The sequence below is a fragment of the Euprymna scolopes genome, chromosome 24, assembly GCF_053919585.1.
Source record: "Euprymna scolopes isolate OS-2025 chromosome 24, ASM5391958v1, whole genome shotgun sequence".
Lineage (NCBI taxonomy): Eukaryota > Metazoa > Mollusca > Cephalopoda > Sepiida > Sepiolidae > Euprymna > Euprymna scolopes.
This window is the reverse complement of record NC_136505.1, coordinates 78816121-78837702: the sequence shown is the minus strand read 5'-3', so window position 1 is coordinate 78837702 and position 21582 is coordinate 78816121. Positions and strand designations below refer to the sequence as shown.

General features: G+C 31.8%; 1 protein-coding gene across 3 annotated transcripts in view; it reads left to right on the top strand.

Moving 5' to 3' along the window:
- LOC145246786 (very long-chain specific acyl-CoA dehydrogenase, mitochondrial-like) overlaps positions 1–21582 on the top strand; it is a 296798-nt gene that overhangs the window by 27011 nt on the left and 248205 nt on the right. For all 3 annotated transcript variants that reach the window (XR_013863168.1, XM_080108581.1, XM_080108582.1), the window contains exons 3-4: positions 7470–7601; positions 15666–15779. Coding sequence is in view for 2 of the 3 variants with exons in the window: in XM_080108581.1 (XP_079964707.1) it covers positions 7470–7601; positions 15666–15779 (246 nt within the window). In the remaining variant the exon portion in view is untranslated. The remainder of the gene's footprint in view (positions 1–7469; positions 7602–15665; positions 15780–21582) is intronic.

Sequence of the window (21582 nt, the reverse complement as noted above, 5' to 3'; positions counted from 1 at the left end):
TATCTATTTGTGATTGTTTTTCGGTTATCTATTTGTGATTGTTTTTCGGTTATCTATTTGTGATTGTTTTTCTGTTATCTATTTGTGATTGTTTTTCTGTTATCCATTTGTGATTGTTTTTCTGTTATCCATTTGTGATTGTTTTTCGGTTATCCATTTGTGATTGTTTTTCGGTTATCTATTTGTGATGGTTTTTCGGTTATCTATTTGTGATGGTTTTTCGGTTATCTATTTGTGATGGTTTTTCGGTTATCTATTTGTGATTGTTTTTCGGTTATCTATTTGTGATTGTTTTTCGGTTATCTATTTGTGATTGTTTTTCGGTTATCTATTTGTGATGGTTTTTTCGGTTATCTATTTGTGATTGTTTTTCGGTTATCTATTTGTGATTGTTTTTCGGTTATCTATTTGTGATTGTTTTTCGGTTATCTATTTGTGATTGTTTTTCGGTTATCTATTTGTGATTGTTTTTCGGTTATCTATTTGTGATTGTTTTTCGGTTATCTATTTGTGATTGTTTTTCGGTTATCTATTTGTGATTGTTTTTCGGTTATCTATTTGTGATTTTTTTTCGGTTATCTATTTGTGATTTTTTTTCGGTTATCTATTTGTGATTTTTTTTCGGTTATCTATTTGTGATTGTTTTTCTGTTATCTATTTGTGATTGTTTTTCTGTTATCTATTTGTGATTGTTTTTCTGTTGTCTATTTGTGATTGTTTTTCTGTTATCTATTTGTGATTGTTTTTCTGTTATCTATTTGTGATTGTTTTTCTGTTATCTATTTGTGATTGTTTTTCTGTTATCTATTTGTGATTGTTTTTTTGTTATCTATTTGTGATTGTTTTTTTGTTATCTATTTGTGATTGTTTTTCTGTTATCTATTTGTGATTGTTTTTCTGTTATCTATTTGTGATTGTTTTTCGGTTATCTATTTGTGATTGTTTTTCGGTTATCTATTTGTGATTGTTTTTCGGTTATCTATTTGTGATTGTTTTTCTGTTATCTATTTGTGATTGTTTTTCTGTTATCTATTTGTGATTGTTTTTCTGTTATCTATTTGTGATTGTTTTTCGGTTATCTATTTGTGATTGTTTTTCGGTTATGTATTTGTGATTTTTTTTCTGTTATCTATTTGTGATTGTTTTTCTGTTATCTATTTGTGATTGTTTTTCTGTTATCTATTTGTGATTGTTTTTCTGTTATCTATTTGTGATTGTTTTTCTGTTATCTATTTGTGATTGTTTTTCTGTTATCTATTTGTGATTGTTTTTCTGTTATCTATGTGTGATTGTTTTTCTGTTATCTATTTGTGATTGTTTTTCTGTTATCTATTTGTGATTGTTTTTCTGTTATCTATTTGTGATTGTTTTTCTGTTATCTATTTGTGATTGTTTTTCTGTTATCTATTTGTGATTGTTTTTCTGTTATCTATTTGTGATTGTTTTTCTGTTATCTATTTGTGATTTTTTTTGTTATCTATTTGTGATTTTTTTCTGTTGTCTATTTGTGATTTTTTTTTCTGTTGTCTATTTGTGATTTTTGTTCTGTTATCTATTTGTGATTGTTTTTCTGTTATCTATTTGTGATTGTTTTTCTGTTATCTATTTGTGATTGTTTTTCTGTTATCTATTTGTGATTGTTTTTCGGTTATCTATTTGTGATTGTTTTTCGGTTATCTATTTGTGATTGTTTTTCGGTTATCTATTTGTGATTGTTTTTCGGTTATCTATTTGTGATTGTTTTTCGGTTATCTATTTGTGATTGTTTTTCTGTTATCTATTTGTGATTGTTTTTGTGTTATCTATTTGTGATTGTTTTTCTGTTATCTATTTGTGATTGTTTTTCGGTTATCTATTTGTGATTGTTTTTCGGTTATCTATTTGTGATTGTTTTTCTGTTATCTATTTGTGATTGTTTTTCTGTTATCTATTTGTGATTTTTTCGGTTATCTATTTGTGATTGTTTTTCGGTTATCTATTTGTGATTGTTTTTCGGTTATCTATTTGTGATTGTTTTTCGGTTATCTATTTGTGATTGTTTTTCTGTTATCTATTTGTGATTGTTTTTCTGTTATCTATTTGTGATTGTTTTTCGGTTATCTATTTGTGATTGTTTTTCTGTTATCTATTTGTGATTGTTTTTCTGTTATCTATTTGTGATTGTTTTTCTGTTATCTATTTGTGATTTTTTCTGTTATCTATTTGTGATTTTTTTTCTGTTGTCTATTTGTGATTTTTTTTCTGTTATCTATTTGTGATTGTTTTTCTGTTATCTATTTGTGATTGTTTTTCTGTTATCTATTTGTGATTGTTTTTCGGTTATCTATTTGTGATTGTTTTTCGGTTATCTATTTGTGATTGTTTTTCTGTTATCTATTTGTGATTGTTTTTCTGTTATCCATTTGTGATTGTTTTTCTGTTATCCATTTGTGATTGTTTTTCGGTTATCTATTTGTGATTGTTTTTCTGTTATCTATTTGTGATTGTTTTTGTGTTATCTATTTGTGATTGTTTTTCTGTTATCTATTTGTGATTGTTTTTCGGTTATCTATTTGTGATTGTTTTTCGGTTATCTATTTGTGATTGTTTTTCTGTTATCTATTTGTGATTGTTTTTCTGTTATCTATTTGTGATTTTTTCGGTTATCTATTTGTGATTGTTTTTCGGTTATCTATTTGTGATTGTTTTTCGGTTATCTATTTGTGATTGTTTTTCGGTTATCTATTTGTGATTGTTTTTCTGTTATCTATTTGTGATTGTTTTTCTGTTATCTATTTGTGATTGTTTTTCGGTTATCTATTTGTGATTGTTTTTCTGTTATCTATTTGTGATTGTTTTTCTGTTATCTATTTGTGATTGTTTTTCTGTTATCTATTTGTGATTGTTTTTCTGTTATCTATTTGTGATTTTTTCTGTTGTCTATTTGTGATTTTTTTTCTGTTGTCTATTTGTGATTTTTTTTCTGTTATCTATTTGTGATTGTTTTTCTGTTATCTATTTGTGATTGTTTTTCTGTTATCTATTTGTGATTGTTTTTCGGTTATCTATTTGTGATTGTTTTTCGGTTATCTATTTGTGATTGTTTTTCTGTTATCTATTTGTGATTGTTTTTCTGTTATCCATTTGTGATTGTTTTTCTGTTATCTATTTGTGATTGTTTTTCGGTTATCTATTTGTGATTGTTTTTCGGTTATCTATTTGTGATTGTTTTTCGGTTATCTATTTGTGATTGTTTTTCTGTTATCTATTTGTGATTGTTTTTCTGTTATCCATTTGTGATTGTTTTTCTGTTATCCATTTGTGATTGTTTTTCGGTTATCCATTTGTGATTGTTTTTCGGTTATCCATTTGTGATGGTTTTTCGGTTATCTATTTGTGATGGTTTTTCGGTTATCTATTTGTGATTGTTTTTCGGTTATCTATTTGTGATTGTTTTTCGGTTATCTATTTGTGATTGTTTTTCGGTTATCTATTTGTGATTGTTTTTCGGTTATCTATTTGTGATGGTTTTTTCGGTTATCTATTTGTGATTGTTTTTCGGTTATCTATTTGTGATTGTTTTTCGGTTATCTATTTGTGATTGTTTTTCGGTTATCTATTTGTGATTGTTTTTCGGTTATCTATTTGTGATTGTTTTTCGGTTATCTATTTGTGATTGTTTTTCGGTTATCTATTTGTGATTGTTTTTCGGTTATCTATTTGTGATTGTTTTTCGGTTATCTATTTGTGATTGTTTTTCGGTTATCTATTTGTGATTGTTTTTCGGTTATCTATTTGTGATTGTTTTTCGGTTATCTATTTGTGATTGTTTTTCGGTTATCTATTTGTGATTGTTTTTCGGTTATCTATTTGTGATTTTTTTTCGGTTATCTATTTGTGATTTTTTTTCGGTTGTCTATTTGTGATTGTTTTTCTGTTGTCTATTTGTGATTGTTTTTCTGTTGTCTATTTGTGATTGTTTTTCTGTTGTCTATTTGTGATTGTTTTTCTGTTGTCTATTTGTGATTGTTTTTCTGTTGTCTATTTGTGATTGTTTTTCTGTTGTCTATTTGTGATTGTTTTTCTGTTGTCTATTTGTGATTGTTTTTCTGTTGTCTATTTGTGATTGTTTTTCGGTTATCTATTTGTGATTGTTTTTCGGTTATCTATTTGTGATTGTTTTTCTGTTATCTATTTGTGATTGTTTTTCTGTTATCTATTTGTGATTGTTTTTCTGTTATCTATTTGTGATTGTTTTTCTGTTATCTAATTGTGATTGTTTTTCTGTTATCTAATTGTGATTTTTTTTCTGTTATCTATTTGTGATTTTTTTTCTGTTATCTATTTGTGATTGTTTTTCTGTTATCTATTTGTGATTGTTTTTCGGTTATCTATTTGTGATTGTTTTTCTGTTATCTATTTGTGATTGTTTTTCGGTTATCTATTTGTGATTGTTTTTCTGTTATCTATTTGTGATTGTTTTTCTGTTATCTATTTGTGATTGTTTTTCGGTTATCTATTTGTGATTGTTTTTCGGTTATCTATTTGTGATTGTTTTTCTGTTATCTATTTGTGATTGTTTTTCGGTTATCTATTTGTGATTGTTTTTCGGTTATCTATTTGTGATTGTTTTTCGGTTATCTATTTGTGATTGTTTTTCGGTTATCTATTTGTGATTGTTTTTCGGTTATCTATTTGTGATTGTTTTTCGGTTATCTATTTGTGATTGTTTTTCGGTTATCTATTTGTGATTGTTTTTCGGTTATCTATTTGTGATTGTTTTTCGGTTATCTATTTGTGATTGTTTTTCGGTTATCTATTTGTGATTGTTTTTCGGTTATCTATTTGTGATTGTTTTTCGGTTATCTATTTGTGATTGTTTTTCGGTTATCTATTTGTGATTGTTTTTCGGTTATCTATTTGTGATTGTTTTTCGGTTATCTATTTGTGATTGTTTTTCGGTTATCTATTTGTGATTGTTTTTCGGTTATCTATTTGTGATTGTTTTTCGGTTATCTATTTGTGATTGTTTTTCTGTTATCTATTTGTGATTGTTTTTCGGTTATCTATTTGTGATTGTTTTTCGGTTATCTATTTGTGATTGTTTTTCGGTTATCTATTTGTGATTGTTTTTCGGTTATCTATTTGTGATTGTTTTTCGGTTATCTATTTGTGATTGTTTTTCGGTTATCTATTTGTGATTGTTTTTCGGTTATCTATTTGTGATTGTTTTTCGGTTATCTATTTGTGATTGTTTTTCGGTTATCTATTTGTGATTGTTTTTCTGTTATCTATTTGTGATTGTTTTTCGGTTATCTATTTGTGATTTTCGGTTATCTATTTGTGATTGTTTTTCTGTTATCTATTTGTGATTGTTTTTCTGTTATCTATTTGTGATTGTTTTTCTGTTATCTATTTGTGATTGTTTTTTTGTTATCTATTTGTGATTGTTTTTTTGTTATCTATTTGTGATTGTTTTTCTGTTATCTATTTGTGATTGTTTTTCTGTTATCTATTTGTGATTGTTTTTCTGTTATCTATTTGTGATTGTTTTTCGGTTATCTATTTGTGATTGTTTTTCGGTTATCTATTTGTGATTGTTTTTCTGTTATCTATTTGTGATTGTTTTTCTGTTATCTATTTGTGATTGTTTTTCTGTTATCTATTTGTGATTGTTTTTCTGTTATCTATTTGTGATTGTTTTTCTGTTATCTATTTGTGATTGTTTTTCGGTTATGTATTTGTGATTTTTTTTCTGTTATCTATTTGTGATTGTTTTTCTGTTATCTATTTGTGATTGTTTTTCTGTTATCTATTTGTGATTGTTTTTCTGTTATCTATTTGTGATTGTTTTTCTGTTATCTATTTGTGATTGTTTTTCTGTTATCTATGTGTGATTGTTTTTCTGTTATCTATTTGTGATTGTTTTTCTGTTATCTATTTGTGATTGTTTTTCTGTTATCTATTTGTGATTGTTTTTCGGTTATCTATTTGTGATTGTTTTTCGGTTATCTATTTTTCTGTATGTTTTTTTTCTGTATCGGTTTTTTTTCTGTATCTGTTTTTTTTTCTGTATCTGTTTTTTTTTCTGTACCTGTTTTTTTTTCTGTATCTGTTTTTTTTTCTGTATCTGTTTTATTTTCTGTATGTATTTGCGATTTTTTTCTTTTATCTACTAGCATTTTAGCCCGGCGTTGCTCGGGGATTTGGAGGTGCATGTTAAGCAAAAAAAAAAAAAAAACAGTTAATTTTTTTTTTTTTAACTTTGTCCCCTATTATGACCCCTTAACATTTATTGTTTTGGGCTCAACTCAAGTTATTAAGTTAAATCCATGTCCAAGGAACCTATATCTATAGTTTCAAGTGTTTAGACCCAAAATTGACAAATTTCTCACTGAAAACAGATTACAAAGATTTTCCCAAATCTCAGTACCCCGTATATCAAATTTCGAGTGTAGACTTAAAATTGACAGCGTTATTGCATAGGGAAATGTACACACACATTCACTTTTATAGATATAGATTTGTAATTTTTGTCTTTTAATTACCTATTTGTGATTTTTGTCTGCTATCTACTTGTGATTTTTAAAAATTTATTTGTGATGTTTTTCTGTTATCTATTCATGTTTTTTTTCTGTTATTGTTTTGTGATTTTTTCTGTAATTACTTATTCATGATTTTTTCTATTTTTTGTAATCTACTTGTTTTTTCTGTTATTTGTGATTTTTTTTTCTGTTATCTGATTTTTTTTTTGTTATCTGTGATTTTTTTTCTGTTATTTATTTGTGATTTTTTTATCTATTTGTTTTTTCTGTGTGTTATCTGTGATTTTTATCTTATATGTATCTATTCTTTTTTTTTATTTATTCATTATTTTTTTCTGTTATTTACTATTCGTGATTTTTTTCTGATGCAATTAAAACACGATTTTTATGCACACCCATAGCTAGGATTATTTCTTTATAAACTTTTCATTTTAATGTATGGATATTTATTATATCCTTCAAGTGTGGATGCATTTCTTAACTCATTTTCGAGTTTTAATTTTGCATGAAACATGTCCTCCTAATCTCAATATCTTCCAGAGTTATTAGAGTTCTTTTAGTTTTAATCTTTCATTCTCTGTTAACGATCTAGGACTCAATACAAGCCCCCCCCCCCAAAAAAAATAGGTACCGCTAACATCCGTGTATCCATTGTTCTTAAAATCTTATGCATGTGTTTTCTAAAAAGAATTACTAAATAAGATGACCCCCGCCATCTATATTTAGTCCATTAATGTGTGTTAGGTTAAATATTTGTTATATTTGACAACATTTTTGTTTCTTTAATGTAAACAAGAATCAGAAGTGATTTGAATAATTTCAGCTTTATATGGGCACAATATTAAATTTTTGTTTAATAAAAATATGCTTTAGTTAAAAATGTAATAAGTTTTCTTTATTTTTTGCATGAAAATTTGTCTCAAATGTTTTTATTTTGATTTCTAGTCAATTGGTTTTAAAGGGATCCTTCTGTTTGGAAATGCAGAACAAAAGGAAAAATATTTACCAACATTGGCAACTGGAGAAAAGATTGCTTGTTTTTGTCTTACAGAACCTTCCAGTGGTTCTGATGCAAGTGTAAGTAAAAAGTACTAGTGGCTAATTGTTATGGCTCTACCTTTTCGTGTGCTACAAAAAAAAAAAAAATTCCTATCTTTTTCTCTCTTACTTTCCCTCTCTGTACTGCTCTAACCAAGTATGCTGACCTGTTCCACAAATCCCAAAACCTCAACATGAAATATCTCCAGAATAAAAACTCGAATAAACCTAGAACCCCATCTTCCAACGTAGACCCCTACTACCAGGTCTCCTTCTCCAACATCAGGGGTCTACGTTCCAACCTTCCAGAGGTTGAAACCCAATTACAGGAGACGAAACCGAACATATTATTTCTAAGCGAAACTGGAATAGGGCCGACTACTTCCCTAGATAAGTTCATAATTAACGGATACTCTAATTTAACAGCTAAATCTGACCCCCTGGGCATGGAATATGTGCATACATTAAAGATGGCTTCCCGTGTGGCAGGGATATCTCTAGAGAAGATCCTAATTTACCCTATATGTGCTTCAAGGTTGCACTTGCTAACACCACTGCATTTATATTTGCCCTCTATCGGCCCCACAACAGCGGAGTTACTATCTTTAAGAGCATATCTGAGAAAATAGACCACATCCTGTCTGCACATCCCTCGGCTAACATCCACATCTGTGGTGACTTCAACGTCCATAACGTGGAATGGCTGACCCATTCAAATAAGACAGATGATGAGGGGAGGTTTTGTCATGATTTTGCCATTGCTTATGACCTCACTCAGATTGTTCGCGAACCCACCCGTGTGCCCGATACACCCGGTCAATATGCAAGCCTCCTAGACCTTTTTTTCTCAACTTCCCCTGAGCTATGTTCATGTTCCGTTCATTCTCCTCTAGGATCCTCCGACCACTCCGTCGTATCAGTTAAGATAAAAACGAAATGTAATAAGTCTCCAGATGTACCCCTCCACCGTACTGTATACCGATACTCTTTGGCTGACTGGGATAGCTTCCGTACATTCATATCTGATTTACCTCTGCACTCCATGTTTAAAAAGGATGTGTCCTCTATAGTATCGGATCTGACCCAATGGTTAATTGTAGGCATAGACCAATTCATACCATCTAAAAAAATTCCCAGAAAAACCTAACAGCCAGCCATGGTTCTCCCCAGAATGTGCTGCTGCTATCGCACACACAAATCACTTTTTCCATAGCTACCAATGTAATAGATGCACTGAGACTAAAGCTGCTTTCAGGACTGCCAGCAACCACTGTAAAAGAGTAATAAAAAATGCAAGAGAGCTATATGCCCAGTCTGTTAAATCCAAGGTAGTTGATCAGCGGCTTGGTTCCCACCAGTTTTGGCAAATAACAAATAGGATCCCGAACAGAAGTGTGCATTCTATCCCAACCATTATCAATGGACCAGAGGTCATCTCGTCAGCATCAGACAAGGCCAAACTATTTGCAAAGAACTTTGCAGCTAATTCTACCCAATGCGACGAAGGCCATTAACTCCCCATATTTCCTCCTATAACACAGAACACGCTAGGTAACATACAAATATCCGTGTCTGAGGTTGCCAATCTTATCAAGAACCTTGATTCCAGTAACGCAACTGGCCCTGACGGCATCCCAATTATAGTGTTAAAAAAGCTTCAACCAGAACTTGTTCCCATACTTACGAAACTGTTTAAGCGCTGCCTTGTGGAGAAGTGCTTTCCGACTCCCTGGAAGACCTTATCAGTTTGCCCTGTATTTAAGAATTCAGGTGATAAATCATCTCCCTCTCAGTACAGACCAATAAGTCTCCTGTGTGTTATGAGTAAGTTGCTGGAATCCATATTAAATAGAGAAGTAGTCAACCACCTCAGCAGAAACAACCTTCTTAGTGACACACAATATGGTTTCCGCTCTGCAAGATCTACCACAGATGTGCTGACGGTTATATCTCACAGGATTAGTGAATTTCTTGACAAAGGCTTCCTTTTTAGGGCAATTGCTCTTGACATATCAAAGGCCTTCGACAAGGTATGGCATAAGGGTCTACTTCACAAGATTTCCAGCTACGGTATAACTGGAAATGTTTTCTCAATCATTAAATCATTTCTCTCTGATAGGCTCATAAGAGTAGTGGTCGATGGACAAAAATCAGAGGCCTGCAGTATTAATGCTGGAGTCCCTTGGGTCAATCCTGGGCCCAACTCTCTTCTTGATCTACATAAATGACTTAACACATACTAAAATCATTCATTGACATCTATGCTGATGACACGACCATCTACGGCAACACATCAAAGGCTGTAAATGACAAAGTTCTCTCTGATTCTCTCTCCTCTGATCTCGAACGTGTGGTTCAGTGGGAGAAGACGTGGCTGGTTACCTTTAATACATCTAAAACCAAACTCTTATCCTTACATCATCAACGCTCTGATCCCCGTCTGGCATCAATTGGGATGGATGGCTCTTGTCTGGGAAAGTGTTTTGACAAGCTTCTGGGTTTGATCTTTACTCCTGATCTGAAATGGAACACGTACATCAAGTCTGTTGCCACGGTCGCTGGAAAGATGGTGGGATCCTTCAACCGCTCCAGAAGATATCTCACTAATGATGCAATTCTCTATCTATATAAAAGCCAAGTACGTCCAAGGATGGAATACTGCTGCCATATCTGGGCAGGAGCTGCTAAAAACAGCCTATCCTGCCTTGACAGAGTACAAAATAAACTTTGTGGCTTAGTGGGGGATGCCCTTTTCTCTACCCTGCAACCTCTCTCCCACAGAAGAGATGTTGCGAGCCTATCCTTGTTTTATCGTTATTTCCATGTCAGGTGCTCGTCTGAACTCCAATCTCTGGTCCCCCCTCGCCAATCTTTCACGAAAAACACCCGTCTAGCTGAATCCACTGTGAAAAATTTCCCCCACTCTTTGTCTGTGCCTAAATCGAAGCATGGATTCCATGAACAAAGCTTCTTTCTTAGAACTGCACGCCTGTGGAACTGTTCCGTCTGCCTGCTTCCCACCTGACTACAACTTGGATGGCTTCAAGCCCAACGTTAACAAATTCCTAATGAACCGCCCTCTTAAGTAAACACTTCATCAAATCTCCACACTAGCGTAATGTACTTGCCATAACCCTTATCCCTGAGTGGCTTCCGGGCCTTGATAAGTGGTGATCACTGTGTAAAAAAAAAAAAAAAAAAAAAAAAGATATTTGTTACAAACTGTCCTGAACCAGCACTGCCACTGCTGCACTGAATACATTACATTCAAATTTCTTTTGTAAATATTTCTATGTTCTATAACCATGCCACCTTTTTTTTGGAGGGGGGGTATATCTAAACTAAAAATAAATCTAGTTTTATTTGATAACAAAGTAAGACCAGAATGAATAGGTTAGTCTCAATTAAAAATGAACTTGTTTGTGATAAAAAGAATCAGAAAATATAACTGCATAACTGAAAAAAAGTAAAGAACTCCTATTAAAAGAATAAGTTATTCCCTATTAGTTGAGTTTTTTGTTAAGATGACTATTTAAGAAAGTCTACATATTACAAAACTGCTAGATCAGATTAAGTATTTTTAAAAATTAAATTGTAGTGAAGTATATTAGTCCATTGCAATTAACATGATACAACAATAACTGGTTTAATTCATAGAAAATTAAATGTAAATATAAAAAAAAAATAACTAATAAAAAAAATTGATGCAAAAAAAAAAATTTGGAACATTCTTTTTAAATAAAAACAAATTTTAATGAAATTTAACGAATTTATAACAAAAATGAAGTTCAAACATACTAGTTGATATTTTATAATACCAAAATATTGCTATTTTCTTTTAAATGATAGATAACAGTTTAATTGTAAATTCGTTTAAAAAATAAATTAGATTCGATTTTTAGAACAAGCAAATACAACTTTAGTTTAACGTTTAGATAAATACTAACTGAAATAGGTCAGAAAATCTTGTCTCTATAATAATGATTTTAACCGATTAACAACACTTTTGTTTTTAAAACATAAGTATCAGTTTCATTTGTAATTGTAAAGAGTTCAACTGTTAACTTTGTTCCTTATAAAAATGACAAATACACAGACCTTTAGTATGGTTGATTAATAGTGTCCTTTTGATTATTTAAAATCAAGACTTTTAAATAATGTATCTGTTTTATTAAGAAATTAAGATTTAATCTTTAAATAGAAGGTACCAGAAATATATTTAAAAATGAAACTTTCAAAAATTGTTGTCAAGAAATTATATATAAATTTTTTTATAATTATCAGTAATTTTTCAGTATTTTTTAACATTAAATTTATTTTACTGTTGATTAGCTTTTCTGCTTTTTTAATTAAAAATTAAATTAAAACATAGGATGGTCCCAGAGGGCTGCTGAAATATCCCTTCCATGCCTCTGTGACCTCTAATCTCGTCCGAGTCACTGTTCTGATCGAGAATGACCAGATGTGACCTTTTCAATACAGTAGGACCTGTTGGTTGCACTGGTCAGTCTTCAATTCATGGCCAGTGCTTCTCAGTTCCTTTCGCATCAGAGTTGATATACCATTGCTTTGCTGGTCGGGTGCATGCTAAGGAAAAGAACAGTAACTCACAATTTGCCCTCTGGCAAGAAGGCAATTCAATTCATAGGGGGGGAAAAAAGACACAAACTCAGCTTATTTCTAGTCTACTGATTGAATTAAAAAAAAACAAAAAAAAAAAACATATATACAATTGTTCTTTACTGTTCACAAGTAATGAGACATATAAGTCGACAATTAATCTTTATGCTTTCTCTCTCTCTGGTAGCAGTGCAGTGTTAGCGATACAAAGCATCGTGGAGAGGGGGTGAAGTGATAATTGGGATCGATCAATCTCAACTCTAAACTCTCAAAAACTGCAGTTCTTTTGCTCTGCAAATATATAATCATATATGTCGGGGTGGGGTGAAGGTGGGTGGTTCCTCCAACCAATCAACCATGGCGGTGTCAACTTCTGCCATGTCTCAATTGGTCGCCTTAGAATTCCCAGACAAATTGCACCTGCATGTTTGTGAGCAGTTTATCAGTCCTCCAGAGTCACACTCATGATCCCAAGTCAGGTGAGCTGTCCTCAAGGTGTAAACATTAATTCTCCAAAACATGAATTCTCATTATTTGCACCGGCTAACCGAATATGTTTTCGCTCAACTTTTCAAGTGACTTTGTTGTTGATGGATTAAACAGAATCATTTAGTATTTTATTCTTTTCTCTCGGCAGGGATTTTTGCTGTTGCGTGGGCACACCATATTTAATAAAGTTACGTTTACCCGTTTTGTCTAGTGAATTTTAAGCTTTCGCTCCCTCTTTTGAGGAGCTCAACCATCCCCTGGAATGATCATGTCACACATTCTCAGCAAGCTCATGCTCCTACACTTTAAGCGATGTAATTATTTGGCAGTTTAACTCTTTATACTCTTCTGTCATGAATACCTGAAAGTCAAACAAGGCGGTGATTGAATTAAAATAGTCACCATGTGTACAGGTTCTGATTTGTTTTTTTTTGTTTTCAGTATTGACATATTACATAAATAAATATTTTTTATGTGTTTATTCACTGTTATGTATTTCTTTTGATAATTTTTTGATATGTTTAATAATTCCAAAATTATATTTTCACAAAAATCAATAAATTATAACAATTCCAAGATAACCTAAAGTTAAAAAAAAAAATCAATGAATCCAGCAGATAATGTTGATGGAAAATTTCAATTCCTGTATGTGACTGTTGAAATTTACAGAATTTGTACATCTCATATGTCTTATGTTGCTCAATCCTTAAATCATGTTTGTGTGTTTAGTTGGATCACTAGTATCCAGAAAAATGTACTGATAGTTCACCACAAAGTGGTTTCTATTCAATAGTCTAAATGTTTCTAAATTCCTTTCAATTTTTCCTCTACTTACTTTTCTTAAATACAATGTATTTGACAGTTTAAATTTTTCCACAACTTGATTACACAAATGTAATTGGTGGCAGTAAACGTAATAGATTGTGCAGATTTTCACATTCATTGGTTTTGAAAGAATATTTAACATAAATATTTAACATTTAAAGACAATATATTTTTAAAATGGTATGAAAAGAGAACTATTTATTTGAAAAAAAAAATAACAATAATAAAATAATATTAAAACAATATTTATTTGCAATATTAAAAAAATAAAAACAATGAAATTACCTATTTTTATTTTCAATATATCTACATGGCTATAAAGTTGATTTTTTTTTCTCACTCTGATATTAAAAGCCTACTTTTTCTATTTAAAAATTATTAAAGCTACCCTCTTAATATACTTAGTCATGGATATGTGGCGACTACACAAAGATGAAATAATTTGCATATTTCTTTGAAAAACAAGCATTAATTAATTACCAATTCATTTGTTATGGTTTCTTATCAGATTGATTTCATTTCACTATTACACTGAATTTTATTTATGCATAGTTTCTACATTCTGCTCAATTGTATAGAATTTTAAATGAAAATATTCCACCACACACAGAAATATTTTTATATCCATTCGATCCTGTTTAGCTGCACTGATAAACTGTGATACAGCGAAAAAGTACTGTATGTGGATTACTATATATAAATATAAAGTAATTTTGTCGGTGTGTGTATGAAAAGTCTCTACCAAACTCCTCTCTGAATCTACAGAGTTGAAATTTGAGATATAGGGTATTTGGAGAGGTAGCAACTTTTGAGTTGTTTTTTAGCTAGCAAAATTAAAAACAAAAGTTTACCTTGGATAAGTTGAATAAAATATTACTTTTTCTGTTACTTTTGCACATGCACAAAATAAAACATTCATAGTTCTAAATTTTAATTTTTAACATCACTCTGTTAGTAGGTCAGATGATAACGATGCTGGTGAGATAAATAAAGGCTGGAGTACGAAATGGTCTGGTTTTGATTCTAACGAATGGTACCAAAGTCATATATTTTTTTCAAACTTTTGAAATCATTACTATATATTGAATAATAATAAATAAAGACTTGGCTGTATAAAAATAAATAAAAAATCTGCATGAATTAAAATATAATATTTTACAACCGAGCAATGCTGGGCAGCCTGCTAATAAGTAAATGTAAATATTACATGAAAAGAAACACAAATCACAACTTTTACACATGGTGACAATTTTCATTCAATCACCACAGAAGCTAACCATAGGCTTGAAAACTAAATTTTGATTGTTGTTGACTGTTTAAATCAGCCGTATATATTTCTAGTAAATAAGTGAAAATCATTATAGTTTCAACATGTGTTGAGGAGAAACATTAGGACGAATAAAGAAAATAATGTATATTTTTTTAATGCAACTATTAAAAAGAAATTAGTGTAATTCTGAAATTTTCAGATGATAATTTGTACTACAAGCAATGCTCTGAATCATCAATGCATTGTTATACTGCCTTTCTAATTGCTTCAACTCCTCTGCTATCTTATGCAACTTCAATGTATGATTGACCAAAATGAGTTTGTGGACTTTTTGGACCGTTTCTTCATGACCACTGCCAAATTAGGATGACCTGAGCGTTCAACATCATTTAAAGTCAGCATATGACTTCTTAATTGTTGTTTTTGATAGAGAAATGTCTGCATAGCATTTGTTAAGTCATTGTTTTACTTTAACAATTTTCACATTAGAAAGCAATGCTTTATCAACTAAATTTAGATTTTTTGCATTTTTTTTTTTTTTTTTTAAATTTACAACAGTCATTTCACTTAAATAACTGTTGTAAACTAATAATCTGATTTGGCTTAAATTTCGACATGTGCCATTTTAAGGTTAGTACTTTATAAAAGATATATAGATCGTTATTAGTGGCATTCATCTATGTCAGGCCCAGGATTTGAGTGATGTGTTAATAGTAATGCTGATCAAACTCTGTAAGAACGAATAGAACAGTAAAATTTCTTATGTATTTTTATTGATTCCTTTTAACAATCATTTTTGTGTATATATTTTATCATAAAAATAATATTTTTAGTTTTAAGTATCAATGTCAGTGCCTCCTGTAAATAATTTGACTAACTTAAGAGTATTTCTTTTTCAGTCTATTCGTACGCGAGCTGAACTATCTGAGGATGGATCACATTATGTCTTAAATGGCAGCAAAATTTGGATCAGTAATGGAGGACTTGCTGATATATTCACAGTTTTTGCACAAGTGAGTGTTTTTCTTAATTCCTTGGGAATCTAATGATCTGACAATGACCAGATCAATGGGATCTTGAGAATTATTTATTCTAATTGAAACACAAAATAAACAAAATTTTTGCTGGAGTCTGTTTTTTTTAATTTATTTTTTTTTTTTATTTCGGACTATTGTTTTCATCTTTATTAGTTGTTTTTCATCTTTATTGGTTGTTTTTCACGACGTTTCGGCCAACTATTCCCCTGGCCTTCGTCCAAAATAAATTAATATATATAATGCTCATCTCAAAAATGAATTCTGTTTTTTTTTTTTTTGTTCATACATATGCAACATTGTATATATATGTATGTTATCTAAGAACATATCTTTAACAAAGCAAAATTATCAAGATAAGAAAAGATCAAAGATCAACACCATTAAAAGAAGTAAACAAATATATTAAATAAAAGATGAGGAATAAAATTTATATATAATTATATCATCAGAACAATTAGGAAAGATAAAAGAGGAACATTAAGAAAAAAAAAAAATCTTTTTAGGCCATAGCATTTCAAAGATAACTGCTTCCCACCAGAAGAGAGGAAGGGCCCAAATTATACAAAATGCAAATTCAGATAAAAACAGGCTTTATAACATTTTAGATATAAAATGGGAATGAAGGAATAGGATAATATGGTAAGATATAATTAAAGAATATTAAACGTAGGTACAATATATAAGAGTAAATTGAAAGGATAGTATGTGTGTAGGTCATATTAATTAGACAAATATAGGTCACTATAAAATAATTGGGATCATTAAAGAAGAGAATATACTAAGAGAAGAAGAGAAAATATAAAGAAGATAGATTAGAAAGAAAGAAAAAGCAAATATGTGAAAAAGGAAATTCATATATAAATACAACAATCTGAAAGTAAAGAAAATATACATATATATATGTATACAGGATGGAACAATACAATTGTCGCTCTGAAGAAAACAACACTATTGCTTTATTTTATAACTTTTATGGAAAAAAATCAATTCAGGTAACTTGATGATGTAGCCGTCTTCAGCCTCAATTGCCACTTCGATACGGGTCTGGAACTGGGATCATGTCTTTTCCACAAGAGAATATTTGGTAGACAGTGGTGATCAGGCTGTCTTTGGGATTGTGGGAGATCATGTTTGTGATGTTCTCGACATTTGATCAAACAAAGTAGTCCAGTGAGTTCGAGTTGGGGAGAAGGGTACAAAGTTGTAGCACTATTTTTGAAGCCAAGCCTTGGGCCGGTACCAAGTCATGCTGCCACACTCAGGATCTGCCAGTGGCCCAATGATTGCACCAGGTGATCATCACACTTTTCAGCACATCCAGGCACACTTTAGTGTTGACATTCAAGCCTACTTCGAAAATGTGAGGTGGCATGATGTGCCACTCACTTCAAACCCCCCACCAAAAACCATACAAGGGGCGTGGAATAAATAATGCTCCTGACCCACTTCCCATAGCAGTAGAGCAACGAAGCTTGGCACAGTTATTAGTCTTTCTCTACATAGGAACCACCCAGAGTTATGCATTTCTTCCATCGTTTGATGCAGCTCTGGAGACCGTTTTTGTAGAACACCCCAGGTTGGTCCTCCAACCATGTGACTTCAGAAATCAAGGCTGCATTATCTGGGAAACGCTTTGCTTTCAAAAACAACTTCATGGCTGGAGAGAGGTGAAAGAGAGTGCAAGGTCAGGAGAGTAGGGAGGGTGGGGGAGGATTTCATAACCACACACCTGTGCTTCTGATCTGGCGACATGCAAGTTGTGGACCGAAGCGTTATCCTGCAGGAGGAGGGTACCTTTGCTGATCTTGCCCCGCCTCTTGATTTTGATAGCTTTCCTTAATTTCCTCAAAAGTGAAGCATAATCGGTTCTTGTAATTGTGGTACCCTTTGCCAGGAAATCTGTCATCACTACTCCGTTCTGGTCCCAGAAGACTGTGAGCATGACCTTGCCAGTGGAGGGCTGCACCCTTGCCTTCTTTGGAGGTGGTGAGTTCAAGTGCTTCCACTGCATTGACTGGGCTTTGGTCTCTGGATCATAGTGATGGACCCAGGTTTCATCCTGTGTAATCAGTCTTTTGAAAAACTTTGACTCATCTTCTTGGCACATCTCCAAATTCATCCTCGAGCACTCGACGTGTTCTCGCTTTTTGAATGGTGTGAGCAACCTGGGAATCCATGTGGCAGACACCTTATGCATATACGGTCATGAATGATAGTGTCCACAGATCCTGTATAAATCTTGACATCTTGGGCTATTTGGCGAATAGTAATGTGCCGATCTTCCAAAATGGCAGCCTCAACTTGACGGACAGATGCCTCATCAATGGCAGAAGGGGGGCGACCAGGTCTGGGAGCTGTTTCCACAGACTTCCGGTCATGTTTGAAAACACAATGCCAGCGTTTTACAAGGTTATATGATAAGCATTATCACCATAAGTTTCTTTCATTTTATAAATCTCCTGTGGTGTGCGTCCTTTCAAATACAAAAACCTGATCACTGCTCGACATTCAACAGGCTCCATTTCACACCTGACTCAGTTCAAACACCTATAAAACAGAAAGCACAATTAGTTCAGAGCTGTAATTTGCTACATAATCTGTATAGATATAAATCATTGCACATGCAAAATTTCAGCTAGATCAGACAACTGGAAGTGGGTCAGGGGCATTACTTATTGCACGCCCCTCGTAACTGTGGCCGGTAACTGTTTTAATCATCCTGGGCACACCTTCAACCATTGAACAATTCAGATTTGCATTTTGGAGAGTGCTGGCAATAGTCCTGTTGTTATAATTTGAATCGGTAGAAAGCGTGAGTTGTACAGCATTGTAATTGTTAATCGAGAAAATTTGGTAAATTGGATTAAGGAGCCGGCTCATCAGGTTGGGCTTGAAGACGACCATATTGTAGTCAGTTGTTTTCAATGTATGACCAAACGAAGTAGTCCAGCGGGTTCAGGTCAGGAGAGGTGGGGTGGTCCATGAGAGAAGGGTACAAAGTCGTAGCACTCCTTCTGGAGCCAAGCCTGAGTCTTTTTTGGACATATGGGCTGGCGATGAGCCTTGCTGTCACACCCAGGGTTGACAAGTGGCCAATTGATTGCACTAAGGGATCACTACACATCCAGGTATACTTAGTGTTGACTTTCAAGCCGATTCTGAAGATGTGAGGTGGCATGATGTGGCCCTCACTTGAAACCACACCTAAGACCATGGCCAGAAACTTTGTTTACATCACCCTGGGCATGTGCCTACTATTCGTGGCAATCAATCAATGCATTTTGAAGGTGCTGGCAATGGTCCTGTTATCATAACTTGTATTAGTGTAGAGAAAATGTTGTACAGTGTTGCATCCCAATCTTGCTTGTTAAACATTGTCTCACTTTCAGATATGATAGAAGGCTCCTATCGATCTTGGTTGTAGACTGATGACCAAAAATTGGCCACCTCCCACAATCCAAGAATAATTCTAACTCCTCCCCGATCAACCAAAAACGCCCAATAGAAAATAACCAGTTTTCTCTCATTGGATAATTTCCAAACTGCGTAATACGCAATAACCGCGTAAGTAAGAAAACTGCGTCCAAGGAAAAAAAAATGCTTCGTGAATTCTGCCCTTAGATGTGACACTTGTCATTATCAAAGGAAATGGACAAATTTATTATTCTGTCAACATCTCGACAAAATATGTTATTGAAAATTGAAAAATCTCTTGATCTAAATTTCAAATGGTTTTATCATAGTCACACCAAATCATTTATTATTTGATTTGAAAAAAACATTCTTTGAAGCCGACAAATGCGTGTGTGAAATTTTAACTCCAAAGAATTTATTTATCTTTGTTTTGATCTTGTCACAAATATATTTTGTGACGCCAACAATTACGTGTGTGTGTGTGTGGTTTTAGGTTCAAAGCAATCAAAGGAAAAAAATATTTCCCTTTTTTTTTGCACTGGATATGACTGTATTTGTCACCATCGCTCGATTTGAAAACAAAACGTATGTTTTTTTTTGAAGTTATCATTCTGTCCATTATGACTAAATTCTTTATTATCGTTTTGCTTTAAAGAAAGAAAAAAAATACTTTGGCAGAATTAAAGCCAGCAAGGTTCTCTGGTAGTGCCCGGCACAAGATATTAACACTTATCTTTTAGTTAACCGGTGTTGCCCAGATAAAATCTTAACATCTATCTTTCGATTAGCCGATATTGCCTGGGATAAAATACTAACGTTAAATAAAAGCGTCACATCGACCCTAATGGTCTGATGCTGCCTCTCTTTGGTGTTATGTATGTATGTATGTATATATATATATATATATATATATATATATATATATGTATGTATGTAGATTTGTATATATATGTGTATATATGTATATATATATGTGTATATATATATGTGTATATATGTATATATATATATGTATATATATATATGTGTATATATATATGTGTATATATGTATATATATATGTGTATATATATATATGTATATATATGTGTATATATATGCATATATATATGTGTATATATATGCATATATATATGTGTATATATATGCGTATATATATGCGTATATATATGCATATATATATGCGTATATATATGCATATATATATGTGTATATATATGCATATATATATGTGTATATATATGCATATATATATGTGTATATATATGCATATATATATGTGTATATATATGCATATATATATGTGTATATATATGCATATATATATGTGTATATATATGCATGTATATATATGTGTATATATATGCATGTATATATATGTGTATATATATGCATGTATATATATGCATGTATATATATGTGTATATATATGCATATATATATGTGTATATATATGCATATATATATGCATGTATATATATGTGTATATATATGCATATGTGTATATATATATATGTTTGTATATATATGTATGTATATATATGTATATACGAATGTATATATATATATATGTGTGTATATATATATATGTATGTATATATATGTGTATGTATATATCTCTTCTCTATATAAATCAAATGAACTCATTTTTTCCCCTCCGACTTTGACATTTATAGGACTGCAGCGACTGCACCTGTATACATTTGGTGCAGCCGTATCATTCACAAACTGAATCGCGACATCTGTCGTATGTTATAGGCTTATTAGCTGTCCAGTATCTTGCTGATCAGAGTTTCCTATATTCTGTCTGGTGAGAGTCCACTGTAAAAATCGGTTACATTTAATGGAAGTAGTAAAGTATACTCTTTCTAACAAATTCATCCTACCACCGCCACTCACTTACACCGTTCCAGAACGTTCACAGGAGAAATTTAAAACCGACCACCGGTTAGAATTTATCTAAAAACTGGTCTGGAATTACGCTGAAACGAACCACGGTTACTTTGCCATTGATTAGCATAAAACATAAACACAATTTATAAAGCATTTATTATAATAAAATTAGATTAAAACAGAACACAATCCGTTACCTGGAATTGAATTCACAATTACATTACTTCGATTTCGTTATAACCCGCGTGGTAAGAGTTTAATGAAAACCTGGATTTACATTTACGTGAAACGCACCAACTTACTTTCACAAACACAACTTCCGTTTTGCTCTTTCCTTTCGTTCTTTTATTTTCATTCTTTCTTCGTAAGAACATGTTTTCGTTGCCATAGTAACAACTTTTTATCTACATTGTTTCACTGTTTATGAATATTGAAATAAAATACATTACTACACATATGTATATATATATAT